A 19482-nucleotide genomic window follows, 5' to 3' on the forward strand; every position below is an offset into this window, starting at 1 on the left:
AGAACTGGTAGGGGAAAGACTCTAGTGGCATATAAAAAACTTAGATACTTCTCAATTACATCTAGACTGCAGAGGTTATTCAAGTCACGAAGGACTGCTGAGCACATGACATGGCACCAATCACATGATGCAGTTGATGGAGTGATGGTGCATCCTTCTGACGGCAAAGCGTGGAAACACTTTAACAGTGTGCATCCTCACTTTTCCGCTGAATCAATGAACGTGCATCTTAGGTTGTGTAAAGACGGATTCAATCCATTCGGATCGTTTGCTGCTACTTATTAATATTATAATTTTGAAGCTCAATCCATAATGAAATTAAAAATATTCAAAACCAAGAACTATATTGTAAAAGATAATGCCAAAATTAACATGACCAGGGATTTAATAAAAAAAATCTTGAATAATCAATTCAAATTGTCCGAATTCAATGAAAATAGAAGGAGCCTAGGCACCTTCCCCACCTTCTATAAATAGGGGGAGAGGACAGAACTGAAAAACCCACACCCACACACTGCGTTCGCAATCAGTCCAACCAAAACCAGAGGGAATTCCTAGTCCCACTTTTCCTCCCCTGTTCCAGCAAAAAACACCGTTTCTCCTCCCCTACAGCACCTAGTACACCACACGAGAACACCACCAGCATCCTATTCCAGCCAAAAACAACAATCAGAGACCCTGTCACTAATTAATATTTGTTTTTCAGAATAGAGCAAATGTCGCTCTCCCTCCCTGTTTTTTTAACCATCCTTCTCGTTATCTCCATTTTATGGACGTGGACGAAACTTATCAAAAGCAACAAGTCAAGTTCAAATCCACCTCCTGGGCCATGGAAATTACCCTTTATTGGAAACCTTCACCAGCTAGTTCACCCTCTGCCCCATCATCGCCTGAGGGACTTGGCCAAGAAATTTGGACCTGTCATGCAACTTCAAGTTGGTGAAGTTTCCACTGTCATTATTTCTTCATCAGAAGCGGCGAAAGAAGTGTTGAAAACCCATGAAATCAACTTTGTTGAAAGACCTCATCTCGTAGCTGCAAGCGTCCTGTTCTACAACCGTAAAGACATTGCATTTGCACCGTATGGCGAATATTGGAGACAAGTAAGAAAAATCTCCATATTAGAGCTTCTTTCTGCAAAACGTGTACGATCATTCAAATCTATTAGGGAAGAAGAGGTATCTAATTTTATTACTTCCATTTATTCAAAAGAGGGGTCTCCAATCAACCTTAGTAGGATGATATTTTCTTTAGGAAATGGCATCATTGCGAGAGCAAGCATTGGTAAGAAATGCAAAAACCAAGAAGCTTTCTTACCAATTGTTGACGAATTGATGAAGGCACTTGGAGGTTTTAATATGATAGATATATTCCCTTCCTCCAAATTTATTTACATGGTCAGTCGGGTCAGGTCTAGACTCGAAAGGATGCGTAGAGAAGCAGATGAGATACTTGAAAGCATCATCTCCGAGCGTAGAGCCAACTCCGCTTTGGCGTCAAAGATGGACAAGAACGAAGAGGATGATCTTCTCGGTGTTCTTTTGAATCTCCAAGACCATGGAAACCTTGAATTCGAATTAACAACAAGCGATATCAAAGCTATCATCCTGGTTAGTATATATTTTCGCTTTGTTACACGCACTAATCAATCAATTTTTTTTAAAAAAAATATAACCATCCTCAAACATGATGAAATGAAATCATATATATATATATATATGCAAACCAATGGTCTATGCTCTATATTTGACTTACATCATGTTACTCTTAACTGGAAGTGAACTCAATCCTATCTAACATGTCATACTTGATTACCTTTCAGGGAATGTTCAGCGGTGGAGGTGACACTTCGTCAACAGCTTTAGAGTGGGCAATGTCAGAATTGGTAAAGAACCCGAGAGTAATGGAAAAGGCACAAAAAGAAGTGAGACAAGTCTTCAATGATATTGGAACTATTCCTGACGAAGCAAGCCTTCATGATTTAAAATTCTTGAAGTTGGTTATCAAAGAAACTCTAAGATTACATCCCTCTGGACCATTGATTCCAAGAGAGTGTGGGAAGAGGTGTAATGTTAATGGATACGACATCCACGTCAAAAGTAAAGTATTGATTAATGCATGGGCAATTGGAAGAGATCCTAATTATTGGAATGAACCTGAGAGATTCTATCCAGAGAGATTCATCAATGTTTCGACTGATTTTAAGGGTAGCGACTTCGAATTCATCCCATTTGGTGCTGGAAAGAGGATGTGCCCTGGCATGTTGTTTGCTACAGCCAACATTGAGTTTCTACTTGCGCAGATGTTATACCATTTTGACTGGAAACCTGCTGATGGATTGAAACCTGAAAATCTTGACATGACTGAGTCTCTTGGTGGCACAGTTAAGAGAAAACGAGATCTTAAGTTAATTCCCATTTCATATCGCTCACTCGTGGGATAATTAAAAACTGCTAAATTATTTTAGCGCTAAAATATATATTATGAAATAAAAGTTGTCTCAACTATGATTTTTAATATTCATCTTATGGTACATGATATAATTTGTCAGAACTTAATTTTGTTTGGGTTCCTCAAAATTATCTGTATATTTTTATTTTTCCTATAATTTTCTTAGATAATTATCAACTCGAATTAGCCGAGGGAGCGAATGCACCGTCACCACCTCTATAAATAAAAGGAACCCATTCCAACAAATAGGGGGAGACGACATAATTGAAAAACTCACACCCACGCACTGCGTTTGCAAACCCTTCAGCCTATAAACACTCAGTCCAACCAAATCATAAAAAATACAAAGCACCACTTTTCCTCACCTATTCCATCCAAAAATACCATTTCTCCTCCCTTACAGCACCTAGTACACCATACGAGAACACCACCAGCATCCTATTCCAGCCAAGAACAACAATCAGAGACCCTTGTAGGAGCCATCACAGCCACCGTTTCTTCTCTCCTGGCCTTCGTTACTCTACTAAAGCCTTGTGAACGTAGCCTCCATTTCTAAAATATCAAAAAAAAAAAAACATTTTATGTTTTTAATATTTAAAATTATTTTACATTTACACGTAAAATGTATTCTTGATATTGAGTGAAAAGATATTTTTTTTTTATTTTTATGTTTTGAATTTAAAATGATTAGAGTTATCCTGCAAACTATAAAAACTTATATGTAAAATGTATTTTTGATATTGAGTGAAAAGATAATTTTTTTTATTTTTATGTTTTGAATTTAAAATGATTAGAGTTATCCTTCAAACTATATTCTACTCTATTCAGGTTAACCAATTTTAATTATTAGAAAGATCAATAGGTAGAAAACCCTTCAGCCCAGGAACACCCTGTCCAACCAAAACCAGAGAGAATTCCCTTGTCCCAGCCGTTAAAAAATAAAAATAAAAATACGAAGGGTAGTTGTTGGTGGCGTTTGATCGTATTTTAAAAGCAAAATCGAAAGTGTATTTAACTGAAAGAGAAGGAAATTTTAAGCGGAGTTTCTTATGAGGAACGTACGTCCTTAGCTCACTTTTTTATTTTTTGTGTATCTCTCTCTCTCTCTCTCCAAAAAAGCAAACTATCAGCGAATGAGTTGTGTTAATGTACGAGCAGGCATATAATGAAGTCATCAATGCTAGGGAAAGCTACACCTGTTTTGAAGAGAGCCCAAAAAAGGCATATTTTGGTGACAGGAACAAGAGATTGGTTCCGATGGACCTGCTTTGTTAGGACAAAAGAGTTGAGTTTTCCGTATGACACAAATGAAAGAGAAAAGCATAAATGGTAACTAGTCCTCTGATGACAAAAGAGTTGAGTTTTCTGTATGAGACAAATGAAAGACACACACACTAGTATATTTTAGCCAACAAACACTTAAACCGTTTGCCAACAACACTTCAACCGGTTGACCGGTGTCAGAAGAGTTACACCCCTAGCCATAGCAACACCGAAGCAGTGAGCAGTAACAGACTGCACCGCGAGCAGCAGTCTGTTAAGAGAAAACGAGATCTTAAGTTAATTCCCATTTCATATCGTTCACTCGTGAGATAAAAATTGTTGCATTATGTTATGATATGAAATGAAAGTTGTCTCAATGAAAAAATTGTTCAGAACTGATAGAATTTCCTTCCGATGTAATGTAACTTTTTATTGGAGTGAATTAAAATTTTTAAACCTAAAAGAAAACGAGATCTTAAGTTAATTCCCATTTCATATCGTTCACTCGTGGGATAAAAACTGCTAAATTATTTTATAGCTAAAATATGTTAAGAAATAAAAGTTGCATTTATCTTATAATATATGATATAATTTGTCATGACTTAATTTTTGTTCCCAAAAATTATTTGTATATTTTTATTTTTCTTATATTTTTTAAATAATCAGCTCAAATTGTCCTCATTCAACCAAAAAAGAAAACGAGGAAGGAGGTGGTGCACCGTCCCCACCTCCTCTAAATAATCAACTCAATTTTTTCTTATATTAGATAAATTGTTTTATTATTATTATTATTATTATTTAAAAAATAAAAATATTTCTTTCAAAAATTCATTTAAATATTTTGATTTTTGTATATGTCCAAGTCTCTTAAAAATTAAAAAACACACACGACATAATTTAGCATTTTCATATAAAAAATTCAAGAAAATAGTTTATATTTTTCATGCATATTGGATTTAATAACTAGTTTATTAAAGCCTTGAAAACTTAGCCTATATTTCAAAAATATCAAAAAAAATATTTTGTTTATTTTAATATTCAGAATTATGAACTTATATGTAAGATGTATTCCTAATACTGAGTAAAAAGATAATTTTTTTTATTTTTATGTTTTGAATTTAGAATGTCTAGACTTGACCTCTAAAACTATGGTCAACTCTACTAGGGTAAACTAGCTTTAACCAACAGTTAGAAAACACAATACCTTAGTTTGTATCAAACAAATAAACATTGCAGCTTATCTTAGGTAAGATATGTATTCGGGATGATATATAAGATGTGCATTAGGGACACTACAAGATTTAACAGTTTTATTGATGGAATTTTTTCGTCGGTGTAAGACACAAATTCCATCGGTAATTATATTACCGACAGAATCACAGACAGAAATGATTCTTCGGTGAATCATTCGTCAGTAATGTTTTTTCCGTCGGTAAATCCGTCGATATATTATTACCGATGGATTTACTGACGGAACAGATGCGTCGGTAATAATATTTTTTATTACCAACGGAATTACCGATGGATTTACTGATGGAACAGATGCGTCGGTAATAATATTTTTTATTACCAACAGAATTACCGAAGGATATACCGACGAAATTATTTTATATAAAAACATTTTTAAAAAACATTTTATAAAATTATAAAATAATTAAATTAACATAAATCAACACTCTATAATATATACTCAAAATGCTTGGAAAAAAGAATAAGAAAATCAACTCAAAAAAGTTTGCAACAAATAAATAAAACGAAAAAATAAATTCAACTAAAAACATTCATATGAAAAAAATGAAGTTGCAATTGCTAAAAAATTAAGAATCCCTATAAATAAATCAACTAAAAATTGATCTCATATGAAAAAAAATAATTCTCACAACAACATTTATACAATTATTAAGAACAAAATAAATTAAAAATAAATATAGTGAAAAAATCATGAAAAAAGAAGAAAAAAAAGAAAAATCTTACCTTAATGTAGTTGCAAGCGAAGTTAAGGAGAGAAAAAAATAAATCATAAAGCATATTAATTTAAAAAAAAAACTAAGAAGATAAAAGAAGAAAGAAGAAGAAAACATACCCCGAGCATGGAGGGAAAGAGAAGGAGATGAGGAGAGAAAAGAGGAGAAAGAAATAGATATTGATGTTTTTTACATATAATGAAGAAGAAGAAGAAGAAGAACTGGTAGAAGAAGAATAATAAGAAATGAGTTTATCTCTTATGAAATAAGGGGATCCAGACTTTTTATTGGGGTGCGTTAGCGACGGATTTACGATGGATAATTGAATATTAATATTTTTTCATTATTCTGTCGGTAATTCCATTGGTAATATTTAATTTAAATTTTCAATTTCATAAAAAATTTTCAGAAACCGCGAACAATTACCAACGATTTTTCAATCCGTCAATGATTCCGTCTATAATTTTTAAATGAAAAATTTAAATTAATTGAATTTTTTCAGAAAACCGCCAAATAACACCTGTTGTTACTCAATTTTTGACCCCACGTGCTGGAGACGGTGTATACTTCTTTTGAACAGATTCTAGGAGTTTAGCTCATATTTGCCAGAAGATTGACAAAAGCACAGAAAGAATTAGGTTTTATTAGGTTGATCAGGAGTCTTCATAATGCTAAATTAGTTCTTTTTTATCTGGTCTTTAAGTTTGAATAAATCCCTCAGAATTTGCACTAAAAAATAGTTCTGCTGCTGTCGCAATTTTTTGATTCCAACTTAGGCTCTGATTCTGACTCAGTTTCGTACGATATATGACCATCCTAGGTATATCCTGTCACTCATTACATGTTGAAAAATTGTCGTACACCTTTATTAGGTCCTAGGGATCATTTTTCTTAGAGCAGATTCTCAGTCAGATTTGGATGCTCAGTATTGTCAGATCAAGAACCTTTTGACCAACTAGATTACTGCCAATTTCTGTTTTGTAAAAAGATTTTATCTCACATCGACTCCTTCATCAAAGTTGTACTCTTAGACGCATAGATGAATTTGAGCTTTTGAATCACTTTATTTTGATATCAGAGGCCTAAGATGTTCCCGTTTGAATATTTAACGTGAAGGCAGAGAATTCTGCCACGAGAAGGATATTGACCCGATTCTGCACTAAAAAACTCTATTTTTGGTCTAGTTTTTGTGATTTTTGTTCTTAGTTCATACTCTCAGCCGTATCAGGACTCTCGACATTCGTCAGTTTTTGAGTTAGACCCGGAGATCCCTTTCAACCAACCAAATTACTGCTAGATTCTGTTATGTAAAACGATTTTATCTCACTTCGACTTCTCCATCAAAGTTTTAGTCCTAGACGCGTAGATGAATTTGGGCTTTTGAATCACTTGATTTCGATATCAGAAGCTCAAGATATTCCCATTTGAATATCTAACGTGAGGGCAGACAATTCTGCCGCGGGAAGGATATAGCCCAAGTTTGCGGGACTGATTCGAAGGATTTTTTTTGGACCAAGGACTGAATCGAAAAGTGTTAAAATGAGGGATTGAATTGAAGAATGATATTGAAAGCTGGAAAGGGGGGTTGGATCATCATAAATGACAAGATTTTTACCACACCGAATAAGGAAAATAAGACCTTGCATGCACCCTTACCCATCTGATTTCTTTCCTTTTTTTTCCTCTGCAAATTTCCTGTTGGTTTCCCTGTTTGTCTTGCTGATTGGAGAGCTTGAGACCATGTTTTTATTGATTCATTTCAAAGGAAACAGCTGGTGCCTCATGGTCCCAGCTATGGAAGGAAAGAAAGGAGTTGTACCACCCTTTGATCAATGGAAATTAAGAGCTGAAAATCAGAATAGGAATAAGAATATTTTAGTTTCCTTCTTGCGTTTTTTTTACTGCACACCAGCAGGGATTTGCATCCTAGAATTAATGCATTGAATTTTTCCTAAATAGAGATATGTTAGACTATATATAAACCCCTCTAATGACCTAGCAAGGGGCGGCAGAAAGAGAGCAGAAAAATAGCAAAAAAAAGGGAGCGGAAAAATAAGAGAAAAAGAGAGAACGAGAGAGAGGATAGGAAAAGAAAGACAAGAAAAACGCAAGAGAGAGGTAGTAGAAAAAAAAAACGCAGAAAAACAGAGAGAGTTTCTTTCTTGCATTCTTGAGTTACTGTGAGGGAAGAGGAGAAAAAAGACAAGACGGAGAGGGGGTTTTGCTATAAACTTTGAAAGCAACGTGCGCTTGGTTTTTATTTCAGTTGTTGCAGTAAACCATTTCAAGCGGGACCTGCAGGTATTTATTTTGATGTTTAAACAATTGTTTTGTCTTCTGGCTTTTCACTTTCATTTTCTATTTCCTTTTTGCCATAAAATGAATCCTTGTCTTCTGTTTCTTCCCGTGGCTGTGAGTTTAGATTTTTTTTTGTGTTAGAGTTGCAGTTTCCTTGTTTCGTTTTTTATTTCTGGTTCATAAAGAACCGTGGGAGGGGGGCTGTTGTTTCTTCATCATCAGCTCCCTTTTATGTTCTTTTTTTTTTCCTGCTTCTTGAGAGATTAGCCGGCCATGGTTTTGTTTTTTCTATATACATGAATAGAGCAAGCTTTTTCTTTCTTTCTTTCTTTCTTGCTGTCTGCATGGGGGATTTAAAGCAGGTTTTAGTTTTGTCAAAGAAAGGGATTTGTGGGTATTGTTGCTACCCAATTTTTGACCCATGTTTTAATAATTTTTTAGAAAAAATCCAAAAATAGTGAAAAGCATTGAAAACCCAAAAAAATACATTTTTAATACATTTGCATCGTTTTTAGCATTGGCAGCGTCGTCTAAAAAGAATTTAAATTTTCAAAGGTCTTTCGAACGCGTTCAATTTTTAACGCGTTAATTTTAAAATCATTGATTTTCCTCATTGAGTCGACGTTGATATTTGCTCGCTTTCAAAAATACAAAAAAATAAGAAAAATCAAAATTTACAAAAAAAAAGAGGAAAAGAGAAGGAAAGGAAAAGTTGAGGGACTAATTTGAAAACCTAGCAAAACTTTTCCTATAAATACCATGCTAAAACTGAATTTTCAGGGGGGGTAATTTTGGAAACATCAGAAAAAACCCTAAACCTATTTTTTGAAAGAGAGAGCGCCCCCCCTTCCCATTGAAAAAGGAGAGAGCAGGGGCGGCTGCAAGCCTCCCTTTCCCTGTTTACAGAGGCTGGCCGCCCCTCCCCTTTGATTTCCTTCTTCCCCTCGGCAACAGAGAACAAGAGACAGCTCCCTCTCTTTCAAAACCAAACCGGGGGCAGCCCCCTCCCTGTCCTCTCATCTTCTTGAAGCCGCCTCCCTTCCCTTGGTAAGGAAACCAGAGCTCCCCTTCTCCCATTGCAACAAACCGGAGCACCCACAAGAGACCACCCTCACAGCTCCCCCCACAAGGCCACTTCCCCTCTGCCTCTCCCCTTCTCTTCGACAGAACAGAGTCCCCTCACTCTCTCATTTTCATCGCCAGGTCTCTCCTCCACTCGGCCCCAGCGGCGGCTGAACAGCAGCAGCGCCGTCCCTCTCCGTCCTAGCTGTTCGTTTCCATCGACCTCCCTCCCCGGCCATCTCACAGATCTCCAACCGACCGGCCAGCTGCAGCGACCGAAACATGCGCCGTCCCCAGCTTCCCTCACCTCCCACGAAACCCCGCAGCAGCTCCTCCCCTCAGCAGCCGGCCACAGACCCGATCTCCTCAGCACCGCCATTGGGCTCCTCCTTCAACCGACCTCGAGTGGCGGCCCGAACACAACGGCACCTACAGATCAGCAGCCATCCTTCCTCCTTTTGCCAGCTACCAGAAGCGGAGGGGAAGACAAGAAACCCACAGAAGAGCCGATCTGCAGATCTAAAGGAGAAGAGAGAGGCAGATCCCAAAAACCATGAAAGAAGATTAAAGCAGTTGCTTTTTGCGTTTTCTGTGGCTTTGCAGGTCATGGTTGTCACCGCCGGCGAGGAAAAGAAGAGGGGAAGAAGTCGATCCAGACACCCCCTGTTGCTGTGTTTTTCTGTGGCGGCGCGTGAACCCACGCGCCGCCAGTCACGGTGGCGCGTGGGAAGACGCGCCGCTGCTGTTCCCGCGCCTAGAAATCCTGCTGAACACTGTTCCGGCTCCAGAAGGTGTTCCCTATAAATTCCATATTGTTTTGGGGCTGTTATTGTAATTTTCATGTAATTTTTTTGTTTATTTGTTTTGAAATTGTATTGTGTACTGTGGATGTAAAAAAAAAAAAAAGAAAAGAAAAGAAAGAAAAATAAAACAATGATAGAAAAAGAGATTGTGTGTGTTTGTGTATTTTTTTTTATGTATGTTATTGAATCAAAGAAAAAAAATGAATTTAATATTTTAATTTATATGCACAAATATCTAAAGGACAGATAAAAATCATGTTGTATTTCCTATAAAAATGTAGAACATGTATCTACATATATTTGGGAACCAATAACTGATTTATCAAAGCCTTAGAATTGGGCTAAAATTTTATTTTTAAAAACACATCAAGTCCACGAAGCAGCTTACCTCAGGTAGGGTGCGTTAGGGGTGCTAATACCTTCCCTAACCACAACTAGTCCCTTTCCTGTGAATCTCTGACAAGACCAGTACATCAGGTTTCCTAGTAGCCCTCAATAAATTACTAGGTGGCGACTCCGACGAACCAATCAAATCAAAACGAACAAACGAAAAATCGCCAGCCGACGCTGCGCGCGGATTTTCCGACGTGCGACAGAATGGCGACTCCACTGGGGAAGGTATTGTTTTCAACTTTATTGGACTAAGCTTTGTGTTTTTGATGTGTTTAAATTCTCTGCTTTTGTCTTATTTTTTTATTCATGCATTGTATAGAATTGTTTCATGCATCACATATTTTGATTTTTTAAAAGCACACACAAGCTTCGGGTTAAGAGGGGGACTAGCAGCTTACCTTACGACTTTTATTCAAGGTTTAAGTTTGTGTAAACCCCAACTCTTCGTTGAGTGCTTAGACTGGTAATAGTTGGACACGTGCCATCTCATTGCCTACAAGCCCCTATATTGCCTTCAAGAGGGTGATCACTGGGACAACAAGAGATCCTTTTTAGAGACCAAGTAGTAAACCTACCTTTTGTCTCACTTAAAAAGATTAGAACCTGCCTTTAGGAAGTGTGCTCCGTATATATTGTTTTGCATCAGGGCAAACCCTTCTTGAAGCATCTTGAACTCAAGACTTTTGGGTGACCCAATGGCCGTCACTCAGAAAATTTTCATTGTAGAGTTTGGGGCAAGAATCAAGATTCTTGTTTCATCATACAAGAGTTACGACCATATGTCACCCCTCGAAGGGCGAGTTCATCATATAGTTTTACATGTTCATACATATATCATGCATGTACCGGGTTGAAAGATAGGTTTCCCCCACACAAGTTGTGCTACACGTGAATGAAGAAAGATGATAGAAACGAAGAAAGTTGTCGGGGAGAGGCTCATTGTCAAAAGAAAGTTGAGAGTATCAGAGGTGAAGTAGCTAGAATCAGATCTGCTTGAACAAGTGTAGAGCATCAAAGGGAAATGGAATATCTACACAGTCTTCTGTGGGAACACTGCTTGTCCATGTCCCATTGAAGTTACACCTCTTTTCAGTCCTGAATAATTGCAACAATGCCTTTAGTCATCAGCTAATGACAACCTTTGTTCTTGTTCAGTTGCACTGATAATTATTCATCGCCTCCATATCTGCTAATGGAACCAAATAACTACTAGCTTCTGTACATGGTGCATTAGCCTTCTTTGAAGTTACCCCAACTGTGAGCTCAATTCCAGTTCAGCAGCAAAAAAAAAAAAAAAAAAAAAAAATCGAAAAAAAAAACCAAGATTAGACACTGAACTTCTACGTTGCAGAGCTCTTTCTGTGGAGATTTGTTTTTGGATCTGCCAGTGGGGAATGCAAGAGGGGGTGTAGTAGTTTCATATGCTTTGAAACTTTCTCCCACCAGTGGCACCAACAAAACATTGTAGCGGGCAGAAGAGTCAGACCTGGTCTGAAAATATTAGCAGTCGTCAAGCTTCAATGTGGCAGAGCTCCCTCTACAAAAATCCGTTTATGGCTCTGCAAGTTGGGAATGCAAGAGGTGATTTATTAGTTGCATATGCTATAAAAATCTCTCATCAATTTCAACCCAAAGACACTGTGGCAGGTTGAAGAGCCAGACCTGATCAGAAAAAACATGAGTAGACATCAAACTTCTATGTGGCAGAGCTCTCTCTGTAGAGATTTGTTTGTGGATCTGCCAGTGGGGCATGCAAGAGGGGATGCAGTACTTCCACACGCTGCAAAAAATTGTCTCATCAGTTTCAGCACCGAAACACTGCAGTAGGCCGAAGAGTCAAACCTGGTTTGAAAAAACATGAACAAACATCAAACTTCTACGTTGCAGAGCTCTCTCTGTAGAGATTTGTTTGGGGATCTGCTAGTGGGGCATGCAAGAGGGGATGCAGTATTTTCATATGCTATAAAACTTTGTATCATTAGTTTCAGCACTCAAACACTGGAGTAGGCCGAAGAGTCAGACCTAGTCTGAAAACATGAGCAGTCATCGAACTTTGACGTGGCAGAGCTCTCTCTACAAAAACTCGTTTATGGCTCTGCAAGTGGGAATGCAAGAGGGGATGTAGTAGTTTCAAACGATATGAAAATTTACACCACCAGTTTCAGTACGAAGACACTGTAGTGGGTTGAAAAGCCAGACGTAGTCTGAAAACAAGGGCAAGCATCAAACTTCAACATAGCAGAGCTCACTCTGCAGAAATCTGTTTGTGGCTCTGCAAGTGGAGAATCCAAGAAGGAATACAATAGTTTCATGTCACCTACAAGTTTCTCCCACCACTATCGGCATTAAAACACAAAAGTTGAGAGAATAGACAGACCTGGGCTGAAAAACAGGAAAAGACTGAAACTTCAACAGAGCAGAACTCCCTCTACAGGTGTCTGTTTGCTGCACCGTCAGTGAGGAATCAAAGAGGAGACAAAGGAGTTTAGATTCATCAGGCTCTCTTCCAGTTTTGACAATGTGTGATTCCACACGTCGGTAATGGCGATGCCGCATGTTTCTAGGCACGACCAAGATTACCAAGCTGTTGAAAGGTTTCCGACAACCAACCACAACAACATTGGAATATTGACATGAAGTTGTGAGGATTGCCAAAAGAATTAAGCGAGCCATGAAGAAGTGAAAGATTGAAGGTTCTGCCATGAATTCCAGAACAATGAAGAGAGATGAATAAGAAGATAACTCTGAAGGTGGAAAACCTTATTCATGTGGTTTAGCCAGGTCTCACTGTAGCATCAACTGCTTAAATGTTTTTGCCAAGATTGACATCCCACTGCCACTCAAGTTGGCCTACCACCACCTGTCAGGTTCCAGACTTTTTGCCTGACTCCGACAAATCCCATGCAACCACCATTTTCTAGGTGGTATAATCCAGACAAGAGATGGGATGTCATGGTGGGGTCCTCGGCCATTTCAGTTGAACAAATACAAGAGTTTCAAGAATCGAACTCAGTTTGTGAAAGATGATGTCATCGATCATTTTGTCACCAGATCATCCTCAGAATGACGAGTGATCAGAATTGCTAGGCAAAACACAGATATTGCCAAAGAAGCTGATCTAAGAAGGGGTTAAACTGTCAATCATTTTTGTTTTGGATTTTTGCCCTTCTGCATTTTGTTTTGGGGTCACATCTCACCCTTCAACGAAACATGTCTTCTCTTTGTCTTCTTGTTGTTTTGAAATCAAGCGATGTTTCTTTCAAAGGCTATTTTGAAAAAATATTTTGATCAAACTCCAACATGCAAAGTTTAATCCGGAACATTAAAAGTATTTTGATTGCAAAAATGACTCGATGCCTGAAAATGACATGAGGTGACCAAACAATTTTGAACTCATACCTCTTGAAACTGAGCCACGCACCATATAACTAAGTTTAGTAGTATGCATAATGACATGTAGTGGATTCAGTAGTTATGGACTCGTGAATCATGATTCTTACAAGTCCAAATCATTACACTGGACGAGGTCAAAATTTATCGGTTCTAACCGACCTTGCTTGAAATGAGAAAAGGCCATTTTTGATATCCCTTCACTTTCTAAAGATTATATCCCTTGTAGTCCCATTTTAAGCCTGGTAAGATATTTTCTTTCAAAAAGAAACCCTGACTAGGATCACACCCCACACTGGGGGCAATGAGAGATATGTCATTGGGAAGGATGAAGACACTGATAGAATCAATGATAAAAGAAAGGCTTAGAATAAAAGCCCAATGATTGAGAAAGGGAGAACAAGAAAAGCCATAGATTGAGGGACATCCAAGAAAACTTTGAGGAAGGTTATGAAAAAGCAAAAAAAAGTGGAAATGAAGGAGAATGCCTATCAATTCTAAGAGGGGCAAAAGAGGTTTCAATGGAAGAAAGACACAACAAATGCCAAAAGTCAACACCAAAAAAATCAAGTTTCATGTCTTTTGGTGTGTCTAGGATAAAGCCTTTAGTGTCTTCAAAATTTTTTAGATTCATTATTCATCAGAGATAAAGTTAGATTAGCATTATGACCTATGTTAAGAGAATTCTGAATTTGATATTAACAAGGTTATATGTCACTTTCTCTACAATGACAATAAGAAAAAAGTTGATGAATAGTTGATATTGATCCTAGGTCTTTGAAACCCTTAAACACCTTTTGAGCCTGTGAATTCCCTTTCTTTCATAGCCATGAACCATAGCCTGCATTACGTGCTTTTGAAAGCCCTTTTCGATCAAGTAAGCAATCTGAACCGATAAATGGCGCTCTCAAAACTTGAAAAGTTTTTCCATAAGGGTCGTGACTTCATGAATTAAGCTACTTGTTATTATGCATGCTAATAAAATTGGTGCTAAAAAAGAAAACAATCTTTCTTGATGAATCCTCAAGTTTCGACTTTGAGCCTTTTGTTTTCCTTGAAATTCACAGAAGGTCACCTCATCGCAAACCATCAAAAGATATACCCAAGATCAAAGTTTAAAACTGACACAAAGAACCATGAAAAAAGTCATTTTAATCTTACAATGGGTCATTTCTGTTTTCAAAATACAAGACAATCAAAGGACTGTATATTTCGAATAACGTGTGTTGGATCTTTGACCGAAGAAACTTGATTTTCAGAAACTGACATCTCTCTGATTTCATTTCAACAACTAGACATTGAATAGACATGATCTTTGAAGTATGAGAGTTGATTCCAGAATAGAAAGATTGTCAAACAAGAAGAATATCGATCGAGTTTGCAAAATCCTACAAGAATGACATCACTTCTTGACACTCCTTGAAAAGTTGACCACCTGGGGGCAATACAGTGGACCCTGAGAAGGAAAACAAAAGGCATTCAGACCAGATGGGGGCAATTAAAGATGATCAAATGATGAATCAATGCACTGAGGACAATGGTGTTTAAAGAAAGCTAATCAGCAGAAGAAGCATTCAGATCATTACCGGGGGCAATGTTGTTCAAAGACAGTCAGTGATTTAGTGAACTTCAGCAGCAATTGATGAGCAATGCTGCACTTGAAGAGCATTTTATTATCGTTAACTTGGGTTACCCTCTAAACATGGCCATGACTCCTGACAGATGTTATCAAGTGAGTGCATTTGAATGAACATCTAACATATGCACACCACCAAGACTGACGGTGGATCAAAGATGTACCTGAAGGACATCTTCATAGCATCATCTTTTGAAACATGGCTAGCAATCGATGAGGATACACGAATGAATGTAATTGAATGGCGAAAAGATACACACCACCAAGACTGACTGTGGAACAATGTTGCACTTGAAGGACAATCTCATATTGTCATCCTTTGAAACATGGTTATCGTACAGTTGCATTTGAATGAATGTCAGAAAGATGAACCCACCAAGACTGACCGTGGGACCATTTGTTTTGAAGCTCAAATGTGCACTTCACCGCATGAATATGGGTGATGAACATCATTGATGATGCCAACACATTTCCTTTCATGATCTGATTTGACAAGCTGAGAGGAATCCATGGAGAAGAAACATTGAGCTTACAACGATGAGCCTTTTACTACGAGGTATGAGATCCATGTTTAGATGACCTGACAGTTCCATGAAGACTGATGATAACATATACTTGAAGAGTATTGTTTCAACTGGGGGCAAGTTCATGACTGATTAACAATCTTGATGGGTGTTGGCATGATGCACACAACCAATCGGAGGATAATTCTCAGAAGAATCCAAAGGAGATAAAATCCTTCATGATGAATCAAGCAACACTGCACTTGGGGGCAGAGTCAAGCTTGATAAACAGCGAGAGCAGTAATCGTCGTGGACAACCTATGGTTGGCACTGCACTTACAGCTGAGTGGATGGCTAGCACATGAATGAGCCAATGCATCGAAAGAACAAAGAAAGCTTGGGAATGCAAACAAAGGCACCCTGTGATGATGGAACATTGAAGAGGGGGGACCTATATTTCAAATCAGGAAAAATCCTCAATATAGTTTAGCAAGATTGGGGACCAAAATGAAAAAAAAAAAAAAAAGAGAAAAATGGAGAATCATTGAGTTGATAATAACAGAGAATCATGGTTGTGACCTTGGAACGGGAAGAAGATGAGATAAACCTTACTGTTAGGAAAATCTCAAAGAAATGAAAAGATCAACCTTGCAATCACGAAGCATTGAGATTTCAAACCCTGCGATCAGGAATTATCAAGAAGCACCAAGTTTTTCGGCCCTTCTTGATCATCCTTTCAGGACTTCGCTAGGTAAGTCCCATTTTTCACACTTGTCACATCATTTTTCTTGGGTTAGTCACCCATACAATGAGACCATCATTTTTCTTGGGTTTGTCACCCATACAATGAGACCATCATTTTTCTTGGGTTAGTCACCCATACAATGAGACCATCATTTTTCTTGGGTTCGTCACCCATACAATGAGACCATCATTTTTCTTGGGTTCGTCACCCATACAATGAGACCATCATTTTTCTTGGGTTCGTCACCCATACAATGAGACCATCATTTTTTTTTGGGTTCGTCACCCATACAATGAGACCATCATTTTTCTTGGGTTAGTCACCCATACAATGAGACCATCATTTTTCTTGGGTTCGTCACCCATACAATGAGACCATCATTTTTCTTGGGTTAGTCACCCATACAATGAGACCATCATTTTTCTTGGGTTCGTCACCCATACAATGAGACCATCATTTTTCTTGGGTTTGTCACCCATACAATGAGACCATCATTTTTCTTGGGTTTGTCACCCATACAATGAGACCATCATTTTTTTACCTGGGTAGGTTACCCATTATAATGAGGCCATTCTTCCCCCTGGGTAGGTCACCCATTACAATGAGACCACTTTTTGCACAGTTTTTTAGTTTTGATTGAATGAGGTCGCCAGATGGGATCTCATGTAGCTTTGGTTAAAGGGAATCGCCAGATGGGATTTCAGGTTGATCGAGCTACCACACAGTTTTTAGTTCCACTTCAATGAGGTCGCCAGATGGGATCTCATGTAGCTTTGGTTAAAGGGAATCGCCAGATGGGATTTCAGGTTGACCGAGCTACACATATTTTTTTAGTTTTGGTTTAATGAGGTCGCCAGATGGGATCTCATGATAGTTTTGATTTAATGAGGTCGCCAGATGGGATCTCATGTTGGTTCTGGTTAAAGGGGATCGCCAGATAGGATCTCAGGTTAGCCCAACCACACACAGGATTTTTGGTTCTGGTTAAAGGGGATCGCCGGACGGGATCTCAGGTTAGCCCAACCACGCAGATTTTGGTTTTGGTTCAAGGAGGTCGCCAGATGGGATCTCAGGTTAACGAAAAAAAAAAGAGAGAGAAAGAAAGAAAGAAAGAAGAGGAAGAAAGGAAAAAAAAAAGAAGAAGAAACATTTAGAGTTTTTCTTTACAAAGCTTACTATGCGAAACATTGAGGAGTTTTGCTTCGTAAGCATTGTAAAGAGGGGGCATCTGTTGCTACCCAATTTTTGACCCATGTTTTAATAATTTTTTAGAAAAAATCCAAAAATAGTGAAAAGCATTGAAAACCCAAAAAAATACATTTTTAATACATTTGCATCGTTTTTAGCATTGGCAGCGTCGTCTAAAAAGAATTTAAATTTTCAAAGGTCTTTCGAACGCGTTCAATTTTTAACGCGTTAATTTTAAAATCATTGATTTTCCTCATTGAGTCGACGTTGATATTTGCTCGCTTTCAAAAATACAAAAAAATAAGAAAAATCAAAATTTACAAAAAAAAAGAGGAAAAGAGAAGGAAAGGAAAAGTTGAGGGACTAATTTGAAAACCTAGCAAAACTTTTCCTATAAATACCATGCTAAAACTGAATTTTCAGGGGGGGTAATTTTGGAAACATCAGAAAAAACCCTAAACCTATTTTTTGAAAGAGAGAGCGCCCCCCCTTCCCATTGAAAAAGGAGAGAGCAGGGGCGGCTGCAAGCCTCCCTTTCCCTGTTTACAGAGGCTGGCCGCCCCTCCCCTTTGATTTCCTTCTTCCCCTCGGCAACAGAGAACAAGAGACAGCTCCCTCTCTTTCAAAACCAAACCGGGGGCAGCCCCCTCCCTGTCCTCTCATCTTCTTGAAGCCGCCTCCCTTCCCTTGGTAAGGAAACCAGAGCTCCCCTTCTCCCATTGCAACAAACCGGAGCACCCACAAGAGACCACCCTCACAGCTCCCCCCACAAGGCCACTTCCCCTCTGCCTCTCCCCTTCTCTTCGACAGAACAGAGTCCCCTCACTCTCTCATTTTCATCGCCAGGTCTCTCCTCCACTCGGCCCCAGCGGCGGCTGAACAGCAGCAGCGCCGTCCCTCTCCGTCCTAGCTGTTCGTTTCCATCGACCTCCCTCCCCGGCCATCTCACAGATCTCCAACCGACCGGCCAGCTGCAGCGACCGAAACATGCGCCGTCCCCAGCTTCCCTCACCTCCCACGAAACCCCGCAGCAGCTCCTCCCCTCAGCAGCCGGCCACAGACCCGATCTCCTCAGCACCGCCATTGGGCTCCTCCTTCAACCGACCTCGAGTGGCGGCCCGAACACAACGGCACCTACAGATCAGCAGCCATCCTTCCTCCTTTTGCCAGCTACCAGAAGCGGAGGGGAAGACAAGAAACCCACAGAAGAGCCGATCTGCAGATCTAAAGGAGAAGAGAGAGGCAGATCCCAAAAACCATGAAAGAAGATTAAAGCAGTTGCTTTTTGCGTTTTCTGTGGCTTTGCAGGTCATGGTTGTCACCGCCGGCGAGGAAAAGAAGAGGGGAAGAAGTCGATCCAGACACCCCCTGTTGCTGTGTTTTTCTGTGGCGGCGCGTGAACCCACGCGCCGCCAGTCACGGTGGCGCGTGGGAAGACGCGCCGCTGCTGTTCCCGCGCCTAGAAATCCTGCTGAACACTGTTCCGGCTCCAGAAGGTGTTCCCTATAAATTCCATATTGTTTTGGGGCTGTTATTGTAATTTTAATGTAATTTTTTTGTTTATTTGTTTTGAAATTGTATTGTGTACTGTGGATGTAAAAAAAAAAAAAAGAAAAGAAAAGAAAGAAAAATAAAACAATGATAGAAAAAGAGATTGTGTGTGTTTGTGTATTTTTTTTTATGTATGTTATTGAATCAAAGAAAAAAAATGAATTTAATATTTTAATTTATATGCACAAATATCTAAAGGACAGATAAAAATCATGTTGTATTTCCTATAAAAATG

At 38.7% G+C, this 19482-nt stretch overlaps 1 protein-coding gene across 1 annotated transcript; it reads left to right on the plus strand.

Moving 5' to 3' along the window:
- The first annotated feature begins 518 nt into the window (after window positions 1-518).
- Window positions 519-2553, plus strand: LOC133702518 (cytochrome P450 726A27-like). The gene is made up of 2 exons (XM_062126811.1): window positions 519-1610; window positions 1823-2553. Exons 1-2 carry the CDS (start codon window positions 717-719, stop codon window positions 2441-2443), a joined length of 1515 nt encoding a protein of 504 aa, XP_061982795.1. The 5' UTR covers window positions 519-716; the 3' UTR covers window positions 2444-2553.
- The last annotated feature ends 16929 nt before the right edge of the window (window positions 2554-19482 follow it).

The sequence above is a fragment of the Populus nigra genome, chromosome 9, assembly GCF_951802175.1.
Source record: "Populus nigra chromosome 9, ddPopNigr1.1, whole genome shotgun sequence".
NCBI classification, from domain to species: Eukaryota; Viridiplantae; Streptophyta; class Magnoliopsida; order Malpighiales; family Salicaceae; genus Populus; species Populus nigra.

What these genes read in the sequence shown, in the direction of transcription:
- LOC133702518 (XM_062126811.1), top strand. Translation starts at nt 717, where the DNA reads ATGTCGCTCTCCCTCCCTGTTTTTTTAACCATCCTTCTCGTTATCTCC. An exon ending in ATATCAAAGCTATCATCCTG is followed by an intron (nt 1,611 to 1,822) that starts GTTAGTATATAT and finishes ATTACCTTTCAG; the next exon opens with GGAATGTTCAGCGGTGGAGG.